Source organism: Paramisgurnus dabryanus, chromosome 5 (assembly GCF_030506205.2).
Source record: "Paramisgurnus dabryanus chromosome 5, PD_genome_1.1, whole genome shotgun sequence".
Taxonomy (NCBI): domain Eukaryota; kingdom Metazoa; phylum Chordata; class Actinopteri; order Cypriniformes; family Cobitidae; genus Paramisgurnus; species Paramisgurnus dabryanus.
The window spans coordinates 3301861-3319904 of NC_133341.1; the positions used below are offsets into that span (position 1 = coordinate 3301861).

At 37.7% G+C, this 18044-nt stretch overlaps 1 protein-coding gene across 2 annotated transcripts in view; it reads left to right on the top strand.

The window, feature by feature from the left end:
- The first annotated feature begins 714 nt into the window (after positions 1-714).
- The window catches only part of adgrv1 (adhesion G protein-coupled receptor V1), a 691082-nt gene continuing 673752 nt past the window's right edge, over positions 715-18044 (top strand). For both annotated transcript variants that reach the window (XM_073814613.1, XM_073814614.1), the window contains exon 1: positions 715-1010. In XM_073814613.1, coding sequence (XP_073670714.1) covers positions 947-1010 — 64 coding nt within the window. In that variant the 5' untranslated portion in view covers positions 715-946. The remainder of the gene's footprint in view (positions 1011-18044) is intronic.

Here is an 18044-nt window from a genome sequence, read left to right on the forward strand (position 1 = left end):
GCTTAATTAAAGATTAAGGTTAATAAATACTGTAACAAATGTTTTGCTTATGGTTTGTTCATGTTAGTTAATACATTAACTAATGTTAACTAATGAACCTTATTGTAAAGTGTTACACAATTTTTTTTGTTAAAATTCAACTGTTGCAATATATAATTTTATAAATACAAAAATTTTAAATCTACCCCCAGAGTCATCCTTGTGTATTCCCTCTGTACTTGAATATGTGATTGACTAAAAAGGCTAAAGTACACGATTCCTTGTTTATTTTACTCGATGAGTTATTAAATGATGCAACGTAGAGCCAATAATTACTTAACATTCCTAAAAATCAGATTTAATTTAAATAAAGAAAGCAGTATGACATCCAGCCCGTATAGGCCTTTCTACATACTGTAGGCCACACACTGCCTTTTGAGTATTAAATATGTATATATGATTTAAGACGTATCTAAAAGTATCTAAAATACAGTAGGGGCTCATATTAATCGATATTATTTTTTCGATCAAGTGCGTCTATATGAAGCATTTATGTCACTCATATGGCACTCAAGTGAACGGCAGTGCACTGATTGAAGCGTTGCGCGTGTTGTCCTTGTGTTGTTTATGTAGTAATTTGCCATTCTCCCGCTAGGTGACGTTGTTCCCTCAAAATATCAATCCTGAAGGTTAATGAGATTTGCAAATCCCTCCTCAAACAAGACAAGGCTTTCACATGTCCACTACTTCAGACGGGACAAGCGCTTAACGGAGTGCATGGCAGGTCAGGTTGAGCTTGAAGCGCATCCACACTTAATTGCTCTCGCATGGAGTGGAGAATTTAAGCAGGGTCCAATAAGAAAACTCACGCTTTTCCAAACGCGTTTAAGTGCAACTTATTTAGGAAACTCCGTTGTGTAGCGCAGCGAGTTTGTGATAATGCATTTATCATTCTGCTGACGAACTCATGAAAGCAACGCTGACCGCCGAGCTTTTGTCGTTTGCCTCGGAGTGTTACAACAAAGTGTTAGGTAAGTAATTCACATATCACCTTGTATGTCTACGTTTTATTTTATTTAAACGCGCACTTGGATTTTTTAAATAAATTCTGCTTATATATTATATAGCATGTACTGTTGATAGTTATAAACGACGTACCCTATTGAAAAAAAAACAGAGAATAACATAAGTTGTGGCACTGTGACATGTTTACCATGTTTGCCTACTGTAAGTCACAGTAGGCTATTTGCTGAAGTAGTTTGCCTATTTATTAACTTTTCTCTTTTTAACTTTCTCAGACTTCTCTCTAAACTCCTGTAGCAGCTTATTATCTTGCACCCAAAGCCTACTTCAAAGCAAAAAGCAGTAGTATTACAAAATTATGTTTATTTGTTTTCTAATATCTCACAATAAATACAACAGTGGAAGTAATGATAAATGTGTAAACGTTAAAACAATGTATATTGGTTGTGGATAAGGCCATTCTCTCATGCTTCCATGGTTACTGTGAGCTTTGTGTCTCTCCTCTCGCTTCCATTGAGATGAAACAACAGCCCAGCTAACACACGACGTACTAGTTACGTAATTTATTGGTCATTTTTGGTAATTTCATGACTTACCAGCTGGCAGCGTAACTGTTACGTCCTAGGGAGGTAATTTCATTACCATTACAGAACCAAATCACCACGTCGCCAGTACGGACTCCTTACGTCGCAAGATGACCAAGTACGTCCAAGTTAAGTAATAAATTGGTAATATTTTGGTAATTTCATAACTTACTGGCAACGTAACTGTTACGTCCTAGGGAGGTAATTTCATTACCATTACAGTACCAAATCACCACGTCGCCAGTACGGACTCCTTACGTCACAAGATAACCACGTCCCAGTTACGTAATAAAGTCGTATTATTTTGGTAATTTCATAATTTACTGGCAACGTAACTGTTACGTCCCAGGGAGGTAATTTCATTACCTATACAATTATATAAACATTCATTTCCTTTTCTATTTAGGTTAGCTTATTAAAACTTTTCAGTTTTAAAGTTTCCCTTAAATAAGTCAAAATAGATTAAATACACACGAAATGTCATTTACATGGGAAACATTAAATAGCACGCGCCTCCCGCCCAGCTGAACTTGACCAGAACGCGCGACCGCGCGTGCACAGTAGAACGGCGTGACAGGAGTCATTACCGGTCGTTTCTCTGAACTGACCCGTTTAAATGTCACAATAACTTATTTAAGTTGCTTAAGAGTTATAAACAACATTTTAACATACTTATTAAGGCTCACAGACTCTCGCCCGACAGTATAAACCGCGTTTTATGCTGCGGATGTTCATCTGACAGGAAATTTCGTTTATTCAGGTAAGACACTACTTCACAAATTAAACAAATAAAACGATATTTATGAAAACGTGTAGATGTTATTTAACCTTTATTTATTTTATTGTCTTTGTTTTAAAGTTTTATGGGACATGTTTGGTGTTTTGGACTGGTGAAGGTTAGAGCAGCGTTACCCTGGCAACCGGAAAATGAAGAGGACACTCTCTCACTTTCTCCGTCTGACAAAACTACGCCTGCACAATTCAGAAATTACATTTTAAATTATATGGAGAATCCATTTAAATGTTTATTTTAACATATGTTTATTTAAATGTTTGTAATGAAATGTTCATGTTCAATAAAATGAAGTATTCCATCTCGGAGTCTGTCATTCATATGTTATGGTAAGTCTTTTAGTTATGGGCAAATAAGGACAAGTTAAATTAGTTGTAGCCTACTGCAGATGTCCGCCCAAAGAATATTAAATAAAAGATTTAAATTACTAACTGGTTACCAACATAAAACTTTCAATCCATTATGTTGTCACGACGTGCCCACGACAGGCAGATTACGTTGCGAAGTTACGTGCAGGCGACGAATCCAGGAATTTCACTTTTCCGGTCGCCACGAGTAAGTTTGGTCATCATATTACGTCGACGTTACGTAACAGTTACGTATTTGTGTTAGCTGGGGAGCTCCTCCTACACAGCAGCTCCCCTGTTAACCAAAACTCAGATGGTGCTTTCTGTTGTCTTTAAGCATGCAAGCTTGTGGCAAATTCAGGTGATGTCATATGCATGGCTGGATATGAGTATAATTTCTCACTTTAGGGGACCCACATTTTTTGCATGTACACAAGACTCTACATAGGGGCTTAGTCATGATGCCAGTCCTACATCCTGTACACACTGCATATTCATTTGGTTGTCACTTCACCATTTAATGCTTAAAGGCAGGATAGGCATGAATTGTCTAATAAACTTTTTTCAAAATTTGTTTAAACTGTCTTTCTATACCAATACATAAGTAAAATGTAAGTACTCTGAAATAGAGTGTATAAAACTCGAGTGTCTGTAGACCTTATCACGTTTTAAACACAGCTAATTATTTCCATTCGGGACAAAACAAATGATTGGCTTGTGCGACTGTCACTCTCTCGCAACAATGGCTACCACCCCTGTTGCTACAGGATCTGCCCACACATGCGCATACCCGATTGATTTGAGGAAAGTGCACAAGGCACGAAATCTAGAAAGAGCAAAAGAACGGCAGAGAAAGAGCATTCAGAACTCACAGTACCTGCATATGCAGTCAGGGAATGCAAACAAGGCAAAAAAAAGGAATAAATGAAGAAATCAAATGAGAGTAAATATCGCGTGGCTTTTCCTTGAGTCGACGATGGGGTGGGAATCACTTGGACCCTCATGAATCGATTCAGAATCGATTCTTAGGGTCCCGATTCGATTCAGAATCGATTCTTGACGTACTAATTTGCATATCTGTGACGTCTGTACGTCACATTTACTCTCAAAGCCAGGTTAAATGAATAGTCTACTCGTTTTCAATATTAAAATATGTTATTACCTTAACTAAGAAGAGTTAATACATCCCTCTATCATCTTAGTGCGTGCACGTAAGCGCTGGGGCGCGCTGCGACACGTCAATAGCATTTAGCTTAGCCCCATTCATTCAATGGTACCACTCAGAGATAAAGTTGGAAGTGACCAAACACATCAACGTTTTTCCTATTTAAGACGAGTAGTTATACGAGCAAGTTTGGTGGTACAAAATAAAACGTAGCGCTTTTCTAAGCGGATTTAAAAGAGGAACTTTATTGTATGGCGGAACAGCACTTTTGGGAGTACATCAACTCGCCTGAAAAATCCGCTCCCCTTCTCCCTCTCATAATGGGAGAGGGAGGGTGTTACTGCGCTGAGTCGAAGTACTCCCAAAAGTGCTGTTCCGCCATACAATATAGTTCCTCTTCTTAAATAGGAAAAACGTTGATGTGTTTGGTCACTTCTAACTTTATCTCTGAGTGGTACCATTGAATGAATGGGGCTAAGCTAAATGATATCAAAATGTCACAGTGTGCCCCAGCGCTTACGTGCACGCACTAAGATGATAGAGGGATGTATCAACTCTTCTTAGTTAAGGTAATAACATATTTTAATATTGAAAATGAGTAGACTATTCCTTTAATGTTTGCGCTTTTGCTACTAGTCTCTGAACTGTCATATACTGTACTTTAATGCAACTAAGGGATAAATAATGTCATTCTTATATACATATATGTCCTGTTTCTGTTGTAAGACATTAAAACCAGTAAAAATAGTAATTAAATGTGACATATTTATTCTATATGTTAACCGGCATTAACTTCCAGAAATATATTCATGTTATATCTAAACAGTCAGCGGATGGTTTAGGGCAGGGGTGTCCAATATGTCGATCGCAAAGGCAATGCCGGTAGATCGCACATAAGTTAACTGCTGCTCCACGCGCAAAATTGTCATTATGGTCTTTTAGAGTAATTGTGAAACACTCAGGTCTTTTTGAGTTGCTGCGCCTTTCTTCTCAAATGTGTTTTGTCAGGCCACTGCAGCTAACTTCCAAAAATTCACAAGGATGCGCATTCTTGCCTCACGCAGGAGCTGATCCACGCGCATGGTGTGTTTCTGTGTGTGTGAGCAAACGAGAGAGAGAGAGGCAGCGTAGCACTAATATGTATGCTTCTGATACTGTTTTAATTTTCTACTTTGTTTCTCTAAACCGCATCTCTGCTATTTTAAGGAGTACTCGACATGTACTCAAGGATTTTTTTTAAACTCCTCAAAAAGAATAGAGTAATGGTGACAGCCCTAAATTCAATGTAGAGATATATGCAGTATAGTCCTACAAGCATTTAAAGTGTTCTTTCTCTTCTGCTCTTGTAAGCTCCGCTATGTGCTCGTGCAGTGCGCGCTCTCTTAAGTTGTTCCTTGTGCATCACCGCTCCCCCAGTTGAGTTCCGCCTTTTGGTTCTGATAACTTGACCGAATCGCGATTCATCTAAGAATCGTTTTTTTTGTTCCACCCCTAGTCGACGATGCGGTAGCGGTATTGTCTCTGGAGTGTAGTCTTTATCAGAGTCAACAATGCTTTCATCACGGAAACTCTTACTGGTAAAATACCATATATGTTATGAATCTTCCACGAAATTCACCTTCATCACAGTGTAACTTATGGTAGTGAAAAAACATGTATCAATGCAACCTGTTTTTAGCTTTTTCTTATAAGTATAACTAGCTTGTTTGTTAGTGAATCAAACAAAATATATTTTAAACTTTAACAGTATTGATATTCTAGCTTAATATTGAGTACTATAAGCCATCCTATTTGTTTATATTCATAGTGATAAAGTTAGGTGTATTATTACATATGATTCTGACATGATGTTACTACATGCACTGCACTCCTTCCTCTCCGCTCATCTCAGGTAAAGGCTTCTCCCAGCAGAGCTGTCGGCGTCGTGCGTTCATGTGTTTTGGGGTCGTGGCTTTAGAAGAATCCCAGAAGGGAGGGGGTGGAGTGAATGGAAATAATTAGCTGTGTTTAAAACGATTATTATACTCTCTTTTTCAGAGTACACATTTTACTTATGTATTGGTATATAAAGACAGTTTAAACAAATTTGCAAAAATGTGTTTTAGACTGACTTAAACCTGCCTACTCTGCCTTTAATCCTGTTCTGTACACACACAGTTCAGTAATTTACGGGACTGACAACTGCATTCTACAACTGAATGTTACAAGCGCCTGTGGTAGTAAAGACTGGGTGCGTGTTTGACGTCGCGTTGAGCTGTGTAGACTGGTGTATGACATCAGTAATTTAACATGTATGAATCAAAAACAAACAGATAAAGTCAGCGCACCCGCGCCATGGCAACCGGCCGATCCACGCAACGCTGTGAAGCCGTGATTTTCTGATTCACTTTTGGTTAAACGAAAATACAGTCGTCGTCACAAGTTCAATGGGTTATCATCTCACATTTAAACATCAAATGTCAAGAGATACCAGAGAGACATACGAGCATTACATCTTGACTGAGAACAGTGAGAGGACGACATGACACAGCTATGCTATATTTATTTTTAAACTCTTTTACTGCAGTAATAATATTTTAACGGGTACACTTTTAACGAAGGTTTGAAAGGAACTTTAACAGTCCTGTGTCAATCATCATCATATCGTAAACGGGAGTCTCTGTGCCTCCGCGCCTGGCCGCAATTCTTCTGGCATCTCTCCTCATCATCTCCTCCTTCACTTAAACTTGGGGCTCGAACTCTACCTAAGGACGAGCTTCCTTCAAAAACAGCAAGCCAAGTTCGTTTATCATTAATTATTATGACTAAATAGGCAGGCAATCTCGTGAAACAATGAAAGTAGAACAATCTGTCAAAATATGGTTTTAAACACCTATAGAAAATATACAATACAGTAAATAAAGCAATTATTAATTTTCCTAATGCATGATTGTTTTATCTTTACTTCTGTTTAAAATGTTATACATTTCGCAAAAGAGGATTTTCAGCACTTTTTCAGTTTGAACAGCAACTACAGAAGCATTTGGATTACGAACCTTTCAGTTTACTGCTTTTTGCTGCTCCCTGACCAATGACCTATTGCCTAGAAATTAAATCTTAAAAAAGCAGCTCCAGTGTGCTTTTCCCAATGTGTAAATTGCATTATAAGAATCTTTCTCACCATCCTTGTTGTCTAATGCTTTGGGAGAAAGGTCATTTTCGAAATTGGGTGTGTATAAAAAATAAACTAATGGCCTTTTTACACCTGGTCACTTCATGTGTTTTCTCTGATCGGATAGCTATCTGATTTGTAAAAACTGTTCCATTAACATTGTGCCACATAAATGCGTCTTGGCAAAACGGATATGAATCCGATCTTTTACCCCCGTCCAAAATGCAAATACACTATTTATTACTCCGCCTTAAAAAACTTAAGATGACGTTTATGCAACAATACGTCCAAAACAAAACATTATTTAAACATTAAATATAAAATTAATGTTGTAACAATTTTTTAACATGTGTTAGAAAGTAACATTTTAATCCTTTCTGTGACATTTTATATTTTTATTTTAGCACTTTTATCTCTAAAAGTCTGATTTTACATTGCTCCTTTACAACATTGCTTCTTCCCTCTTCTGCATCAGTTTCTCTACCATCCTCCTGTATATGTCGGGTTCATTACAAAATAGACAATTTTGTTTTAGCATGTTATACCATTCCCTACTGAAAAATACAGCTAAGACCAGCATAAGCTGGTGAGCTGGTTTGAGCTGGTCTCAAAACTTGGTTTTAGCAGGTCTCCCAGCTTGGTTTTAGCAGGTATTGCTGGTGTACTAAGCTGGTCTAGCTGTGTTTTGGTCACTTTTTAAGCTGGTCTAGCTGGACTTAGTTACTGCCACCTTAAACCAGCTAAAACCAGCTACCAGCTTATGCTGGTCTTTGCTGGATTTTTCAGTAGGATTGAGCAGCTACAGGCTACAATCATTCTGAAATCATTTTAATACTGAGGTAACTGCTTTAACAATCTTTCACATGTTTAAATTTTGAGATAACAATCATAACTTACTGTAAACACACTTTTTTTTGGGTAGGATAGGTTAGTTTGTTTTTTCTGTATTTTTTTATCTTAGTGCTTGCCTCTAAATATCAGGAACTAAGAAGCTAGCACTGCTGGCTAGTGTGGTGTCTAACTATGAAAACAATCTCCTCAGCAAGACCTAAAAAAAAGACTGCCCCTACTGAAAAATCCAGCAAAGACCAGCATAAGCTGGTAGCTGGTTTTAGCTGGTTTGAGGTGGCAGTAGCTGGTGTAAGCTGGTCCAACCAGCCTGGCAAAGCTGGTCAAGCTGGTGGGTCAACTGGTCTTCCAGCATGACCAGATAAGTCCAGCTAGACCAGCTTAAAAAGTGACCTAAATACAGCTAGACCAGCTTAAAAAGTGACCAAAACACAGCTAGACCAGCTTAAAAAGTGACCAAAACACAGCTAGACCAGTTTGCTATACCAGCAAAAACCAAGCTGGGAGACCAGCTAAAACCATCTCACCAGCTTAAGCTGGATTTTACAGTAGGGTGAACTTGCCTAAAATTCGGGCTGTCGATCTTAAGGTTTCTTAAAAACTTTGCGTTGCGTGCCATAATCCTCACAGATATTGTGTATCTGTGATTTTTCCTGTCGTCAAGGACAAAGCCGGCAACACCACATATAGGGACAGTTTCACAGACAGGGATTAGACTAGTCTTTGAATAAAATAAATGTAAGAGCTGTCAAAACTGAAAACAACGTGCACTGACATATCTTAAAATACATCAGTGCCCTTTGTTTAGCCTCAAAATGCACACAAGTAATGTTTTTAGTAAGGCATGTTTGTTAAATATTTTCTAATGAAACTAAGTTCTAGTTCTGGCTTAAGCTAATCCCTGTCTGAGAAACCACCCTATAAAGTTGATCCTGATTGGTCCCCTTCTGTGCATTTGAAGTGCTGATTAGCTCACGCAGATAGAACCTTATAGAGCCAAGTTAGAGTTCGATTTTGTAGTTAGAACCTTTTTGTTTTTTCAATAAAACGTCCCAAAATGTACAAAACTTAAAATAAAACATCACATAATGTAAATAAATTGTCACAGAGTAAGAAACACTCAATTTTGACAAAAATGTCAGATCAATTTTGACAAAAATGTCAGATAGAACCTTATAATTCCAAGGGGACGAATAGGTAGCACATACTGTACGTTATACTGTATGTTGGACAGGGGACGCGCATCTCCTTTTTTGGAATGAGCTGAAGCTCGCAGTACAGCGCAGCAGGAGAGTGACAGTGCAGTGATTTAATGCAGGTACATGACAGGAAAAGCATTCACAAAACTCTCTCTTAACGTTTTATTTCTTTGTTTAATATCATTTGAGTTTGTCATTAGACTCTTTTATTGATTCTAGGAAGCTTTTTTATCCGTCATCACTCCATAAAGCAATAAGCTTGTCGTCTTTGTTTGTTTGGCGCTCTGCCAGCTTACTTGCGAGTGACGTGCTTATACGTTTGGGAGGAGTAAAGCGCTGACGTATGTGGTTTCATCAACTAGATGCATTTACCAGAGATGGGACCAAGTCACACATGTGCAAGTCTCAAGTAAGTCTCAAGTCTGAACCTTCAAGTTCAAGTAAGTCCCAAGTTTTTTTTTCTTGGGCAAGTCAAGTCAAGTCGAGTCACAGGCTATGTCAAGTCAAGTCAAGTCCTGTAGTAGGTCAAGTCCAAGTCAAGTCACCTTATTATTGTAATTTTACCTGCAGAATCTGATCTTAATAAAGATATATAGAATATAAAGATATCAAGAAATACTCATGTTCAGTAAAATACATCATGGATTTAAACAAAATTGTAATCTCTTCTGTTCGTGCGCCTACATTTGAAATAACGAACTTGAGCGTGCAAAAGACGCGATATGTAAACCGGCCCTAACATTGTAGAATCCAGTCATTTTTCTCTGTGTGTATGTGTGTTCAGGTGGCAAACTTAGAAAAAGAAGCCAAGTCTCGTACCGCTCAGATCAAGGGAAGTATTTTTTAAAAATAAATGTATTAACTTATAAACTTATTTTGCCTACATTTGTCCCTAACACGGTATGATGAGGGTTAATGGCTACTTTAGCTATTATTACATAACTAACAACTAACTAACCAGATATTAACAACTTGACAAGCACTTACTGGGCAGAATGGCTCTTCAAATGACAGACGAAATTGGAGGTTGTCGTCTGGCTGGCCATGATTTTAATGTTGCATGTCTTGCAACAAACTGTTTGTCTTTTGCCATCTTTTTGAAGCTGAAAGCGATGACCCCCGCTACCCCTCCGGCTGACATGTTGATATCTGTTCTATGTGGGTGTGGTGTGCGTAAGGTACGAGAGGGCATGACTGATGATAGTGTCGTGATTCAGCCATGACAATGCCATTCTCAGTGTGCGCTCCAACTGGGTCAACTTTATTTTTTAAAATAGTTAATATATTTTAAATATTTAAACAGAAAACATGATGTGATTAACACTCAAGTCATTCAAGTCATCGTGTCTCAAGTCAAGTCAAGTCCCGAGTCTTTAACTTCCAAGTCCGAGTCAAGTCTCAAGTATTTTATTTTTTGTCAAGTCAAGTCACAAGTCACAAAAATAGCGACTCAAGTCGACTCGAGTCCAAGTCACCAAGTCACAAGTCACCATGTCTGGCATTTACACTTCTCTAGTTTCATCTGAAATGCGTCCCAGACCACCTCCTGAAGTGGTTTGAGCGATCGGATTTAAATCTGTCTCGAAAACGTTTCAGAGGGCGTTTACACCTGGTCTTTTTCGATCAGATAGCTATCCGATCAGAGAAAACGCATGAAGTGACCAGGTGTAAAAAGCCCCTGAGGTTGTGAAGTGAGTACAACATTTTGCACCAACTTGATTTTAATGATTTAATTAAGGAATTCTCTTTGAAAAAGAGCAGGAAGAAGCTCTTTTAGTGGTGAGTTGTATTTAATAAATGTTATTTTCTGATTTGTAAGATTATAACTTGATAATATTGTTTAATTTAATTACATAATTTAATTACATACATTAATGTCAAGTGAGTACGACATTTTGCGTCAACTTGATTTTGATGATTTAATCGAGGAATTCTCTTTAAAGAAGAGCAGAAAGAAGCACTTTTAGTTGCTTAATTAATGTTATTTTCTGTGCTGTTCTGATTGTAAAATTATTACTTGAAATATTGTTTAATTTGTTTAAATAATTTTAGCCTACTTTTGCGTCAACTTGATTTTAATGATTTAATTGAGGAATTCTCTTTAAAGAAGAACAGACAGAAGCACTTTTAGTTGTGTGTTGCATTTAATAAATGTTATTTTCTGGGCTGTTTCTGATTGTACAATTATTACTTGATAATATTGTTTAATTTATTTAAATAATTTCAGCCTACTTTTGCGTCAACTTGATTTTAATGATTTAATTGAGGTATTCTCTTTAAAGAAGAGCAGAAAGAAGCACTTTTTGTTGTAAGTTTTATTAAATAAATGTTATTTTCTGGGCTGTTTCTGATGCAAAATTATTTGATAATAATGTTTAATTTATTTAAATAATTTCAGCCATTTAATTTTGCAACATATTTTGTAAAAAAACACTGGATTTACTAAAAAAATATAGTCAGTGCATCGTTTTTTCATCCCCTTTTTTAAGTAAGTTTTACTAAAAAATTTAAGCAATGGGGCACTATATTTTTTAGTAAATCCAGCTTTTATTTTTTTTCAGTATATATTGGGGGAGCAGAGACATACCATCTTTACAATGGGAACGTCAGTCAAGTGTTTGTACATGGATTTTACCAAGACTTCGTGTTTTTTACTTTTCAGGGGCTGGTTTAAAATGTCCCAACTGTCCCTCTGCTGTGAGTTTTTTTTAAAGGCATTTTTTAATGGACTTGTTTATTGCGACACACTCAAAAAAATAGTTTGTTCAATCAACATAATTGAATTAAGGAAAACTTTTCCACGAAATTAGATTAGGCTTGTACAACAAGAATACAATAAGTTAATTTAAACAAATAATCTTTTGTTGCACCAACTTAATAAATATATTTATATTGGTCATAAAAATATCTTGTTCAATAAACTAAATTCAGTTAAGGAAAACTTTTCCACGTAATTATTTCTGGTCTGTTCAACAAAAACAAAACAAGTTCATTCAAGCAAAAAAGTCTAGTTAAACCAATTGTCAGTTTCTATATAATACTAATTAGCATAAGCACACGTTAGCATGCTAACATTGGATGAACATGTGAAAAGAGACTGATCTTCAAACAGTCATTAACACAGTTAGTGCTTTTTAAAATAAGTACGTATGTCACATCCACAACTTAACCACAAGCGCCACTCTTCTGTACGATGGTAACCAAACAATTCGTAAAGATATAACACAAAATCTTCTAAATCAATAAGATAAACCAACATTAAACACTATAAAGTCTTTCTCTTTACCTAAAAATGCATAAAATAACACTTAATTTAAAAAAATACTCTCCAAAGGCAGTTGCATGCAAAGCATGCTGGGAAATACAGATTCACGGCCCAGTAAGTAATAGCAACAAAAATCATTAATGTGGTCCCAATATAAAATTATTGAGTTCATGTAATTTTTTTTAAATTTAAGCAGATTGAACATTATAAAAATAGGTTGAGACAAAAAAATAAAAAATTGTGTTGTATTAACTTGTTTCATTTAAGTAAATTAAACAAGGTGCAAAAATATTTTGAGTTTCACGCGGTCCGACACAGTCAGCAGTATCTTTCTCATTCAACACATTGTAAGTTATTTGAACAAACCCTAATAAACATATTAAACTACACCATGTATTAAGTGTTTTTTTTTTCAATTTATGAAAATATTATTACATCGCTTACGCAGGTGGAGACATTAGCTTATGAACTTATTTGCTAACTTTTTAAAGTATTTGCTTTTTGATTTAAACATAACAAAAGTATGCTCAAACACATTACAAACTATTATAAACATTAACTAAGCAGATTATGTCGTATATATTTTGTAATGTAATTGCATTTTTGTAATAATATATAGTAGCAGAATAAATAAATCAGCTTAATCAGCATTTTTATCAGCATAATATTAGTTGTTTTTAAACAATTATTGTATTTATTGTTTACTGGTAGTTTTTATGAAAGGTTTTACTGGATGGATTTGTAAATACAGCCTTAAAGAAAAAGCCTTACTCGCCGTCGACACAAGCCCTGCAGCGGAATCCAGGCCTAGCGTCTTCCCCTGCTGCTTTCCGGCTGAGAACCGAAGATAGCGGAATCCAGGTCTAGCGTCTTCCCCTGCCGCTTTCCGGCTGAGAACCGAAGATTGCCTTTGCTTGCCGTGCTCGCCCAGCATCTGCTGTGGGTTGGACACGCCTTGCGACGGCAATCATCCTTCGGCGTGTGGAACGCTCGTTTGTTTCATATCAATCACCTCATACTGTACATGCAGTTCATTTAGGGGGTGATTTTTGCACTACAGCACTCTCGACCATGTTATTAATGCGGTCGAGCAAACTACGGTGGTTTCATTTTTCACCGAGCCAGGCTGAGATCTCGCCCCCTGTACAAGCTGACGAGTCATCTTCTTTATAAGCTCATTGCATCGCCTTTATAAGCTATGTTCAATCAGAGTGATACACATCTTGTGCTTTAACCACCACGGTGCAGACATATCCCCCGTTACGACGGGCGTGTGGAGACTGCATCCGAGAAGCACAAAACCACAAGCAGCTAGGACCCCAGGCGTCCTAATGCAAAGTCAAATATCTATATGGCGGCGGTAACAGCGAACCACGCTTTTACGGCCAGCCATTCTATTTTACATCACAAGCCTGTCATTTCTCAGATGCGGACAGTGCCCGAGGCGCAAGCGCTCTGGAACTCTCCAAGGTCCTGAATGACAGCTATGTATGCACGATATGTTTCTAATTATATGTGTCCACCGTGCGCTTAGAGAAGCTCACCTATGCACGCTATGAGATTTCGGTATACACTAAAGGTGCGCTTGGAGAAGCTCACCTTTATACACGGCTGTGTTCTCCATTTGTGACACATGCACACTATTGTTGTTCATCTGTGTATGTTCACGGTGCATTGGGTACCCACCGTTACATTCATCAATCATATCTGTACACATTCACGGCACGTTCTGTGCACTGATTTATCTATATGCATTCACGATGCACTGAAAGGTTCACCTGTGTGCGCACAATTTATTATCAGGACACATGACGGCGCGCTCGAGAATCTTGCCGGCCTGTGCACTATAACACTCTGATTCATCTATTTGCATTCACAATGTACTCAAGTATTCACCTGTGCCCCCGTAATTTATTGTCAGTACACATTTACGGTGTGCTTGGGAAGCTCGCCGACCTGTGCATGATAATATTACCTATATGCATCCCCGATGCGCTCGAGTGCTCACCTGGGTTCACACTATTGTGGTATCTGTATAATTCCACGCTACGAACCGTTCTGCCGCATATTGTAGTCAGATCGCTGCGCATATCACTCACTAAGTATGCCGGTTACTAACAGTGGCTATTTAGATGGGTCGTTGAAGCCATCGCACTGGTTCACGCATCCCTCAATGAGCTATATCCTATGATGTTAAGAGCCCACTCTGCGCGAGGTTGGCTTCATCACGTGCTTGGTCTACAGGGGTATCTATTCTTGATATCTGCAACACGGCCGGCTGGTCTTCGACGTCAATGTGTGTCAGATTTTACAGCTTAGACGTCCCTGCCCTACAAGCGCAGGTTCTCTTTGCTTAATCATGGACGCTCATGTGTTTTATGTGTACACCGCGGTGCGCTAAGCGAGCTCACCAACCTGACTCTGAACTACTTAAATCTCGCACACCCGCAGCGCGCTCAGTGATCTCGCCATCTTGTGCTATGTTATGTGCTTCCCGGTGCGTTTAAAACCCCACCGTATGCACGTTAACATTTTATATGGTGCTTACACTTTTGCTTTAAAGCTGTGATTATGCCGGATATAGTATGGCGTAATATTTGTGCCTCAATCCGGAGCGAGCAATTGTAAGTTTTGAGCACAAAGAACTATATTTTGCCAGCACATTACATTATATTTTGAACAGAAATTAACAATCGCAAACAAAAATCGTTTTGAGCAAATAAAAAACGATTACGTGCTCAATAAAAGTATTTGCTTGTTTGCTATTATCCATATATTTACTTGCAGTAATAACCCGTCTCACGCAGTTTACTCAGGTGCTCTCTCTCTCTCTCTCTCTCTCTCTCTCTCTCTTTCTCAACCTCTTTCTGCGCGCGCTTACCTCGATGCACACGCCCGCTCAACTTACAACAGCGTAACAAATGTGTGCCACAAAATCAACCAATCAGAAAATTTAAGGTCAATTTTGATTGGCTGTTGGTCTCCAACCAAATCGCTAGTAGAACCAAAGCCCGTCTGGTAGAACTATCTACAGCATCCCGGAAGTTTACTGAAACAAATCTAAAAAAATAACTGACTACAGCGAGACTAATGGATTAAAACACATTTTGGAAAAAATAAAAAATGCCTTGATAGTTTTGTGTATTATAATGCTGTTGTGTTGTTTAACTTACAATATTATATATCATATTGTGACTACTGTATAGTTAGCTTGACTTATCCTTTTCAAAGCACAGCTGCAGACAATGTCATCAGAACAGCAACCCCTAAATGTCCCACCAAAGCCACATGTGAGTAGTTTGTAATATTTTGGTTATATAGTTACTGTGTTTATTTCCTTTATTTTGTTTGTCTGCATTACATTAACTAATTTATATATAAAAAAATGAATTACTATTTTAATTCTGCTTATAATGCAAAATGTTACTAAATGTAACTATTAACATATCTATTCCCGCTCCTGTAATGGAATACATGTACTTTGTATGTTGATTGCATAACTCTCATACATCCTCCCCAAGCCTCAAGAAGACCATTATCAATTTAACATCTGAAATGTCTGGCAGCAACGTGCATTCTAGATACAGTTATAAGTTTAAATAACGTTTAAATCATTATGGAGAACAAAGTTAAGCCTTTATTGTTCTCTTAGTTTGCCAAATAAAGTTATCCTGAGACTTATGGCGCTTTTCCATTGCATAGTACCCCACGGTTTAGTTTAGTTTGGGTCGGGTCAGCTCACCTCACTTTGGCGTGGTTAGCTTTTCCATCGAGTTTAGTATCACTTCGGAGTGGGAGGGATTATAGGCGTGTTGTTATATTTACGCTGCCTACTGCTGTGACATCATACACGTGAGAGCGTTGTTGTACATTCCCATACATTCATTCATTTATTTCTCAGTCTGCCACAAAATTAAAATTGGCCACCACAAATAGATGTTTGCACATCGCGTTTATAACTACCTCTGTCTCACATGACAGTTTCTGTTCAAACACCCGACCCGTGGCGTCAGTCGACGGCGCTCCGCTGAGCCTCATTCAAGTTGCATTTAAGCATATATAATGCGGACGTGCACATCGCGAATGTGCCGCCACAAACTGCAAGTCTGGAAAAAACTGTTATGGTGTCCCGGATTCTCAACTTGCGGATGTTTTTCATCGCTAAAAGGGTGTTTGGAAACTTATAGCAGAACACAGATAACAACATGTTTGCTTATGTAAGCTAAAGCTAATATTTACATTAAAGCGATGACGTGACGATTCTCTCAGACCAATCAGTGATCTACAGTGTTTTCGCGTCACATTTGGTATCCGCTCGGGTCGCTTGGAACCCCAACCGAGGTGGTACGAAAAAAAGTATCGGGTACTACGTACTGCACCCAATGGAAAAGCTCCCAAAAGTAAGCTGACCCAAACTAAACTAAACCGTGGGGTACTATGCAATGGAAAAGCGCCATTAGTCTACTGCTTTTTTTATATAAATTAGTTAACTTAAGCAACGAAATGTAGTTTGCACGCTAAGAATGCAGACAAACAAAATAAAGGTAATAAACACAGTAACTAACCAAAATATTACAAACTACTTACATGTGGCTGTGGTGGGACATTTAGGGATTGCTGTTCTGATGACATTGTATGCAGCTATGCTTTGAAAAGGATAAGTCAAGCTAACTTTAGTCACAATATAGCGGAGTGGCCATCGGGAGAGTCGGTAGTGTTTTGAGGCTGCGAGGGCCAGTCTTATAATATACATTGCGAGTTATATTCCGTCTAGTGGCCTGATTTGCGGCCGCTTCCCGGTCAAACTGTGCAGCCTCTTTGCTCAACACAGTATATAAAAGCTCTCAACCTGTTTGGCAGGTCCAACCATGTCAAGGATTTAAAAAAAATATAAGAGGTTTAGAGCGGCTCCTCCCCAAATGGCATAGCCTGTCGGCCTGTGATGTAAAAAGCCGCGCCACCGAACGCCTGTTTATTGCCGTACATATGCGGTCGGATTGATAAGTCAAGCGGATAGACTATTTGATAGTAAGTGTGGAGGATGTTTAAAATCTATAGCCTGGTGGTCAGTACTTGAATGGATCAAATCAGCACATTTGCAAAGGTTTATCTCCATATGGCTATACTATATCATAAATAAAAATTAGATGGGTAACTTTGCAGTATCACATTATATATTTCTTACTATGTGATTTCTATATTATAGACAAGTATTCAACTGCAATATGGCAATAAATAACCTCACAACATTATTAATTCTCAAAACTTTGACAAAAACAAATTTTCAAAGGAACTGTATTCTTACAGTTATTCAAAGATGCACACATTATTCCGCATATGATTTGAATATTAGACGAGAGTATATAACGGCAATGAATATCCACATATAACTTATCATTACAGCATAATGAAATGAATAAAAAGACAAGAAAGCAGGATTGGCATGTACATTTTATTATTATTACTGGAAAAACAGCAATATTACTGAAATAATCTCTTGAGGTCAATGTGCCAAGCACGTTAAAACGTTAAAATAAATAAGCAATAACAGTGAAAAAAAACATTATTATCTCTCAAAACAAAACTTTTATGACAAAAATTATATTTAAAGCATCACTATGTAGTTTCCATGTAAAAATGACTTACAGCTCCCCCATGTGGTTAAAAAGCGCAACAGTGCCTGGTATCA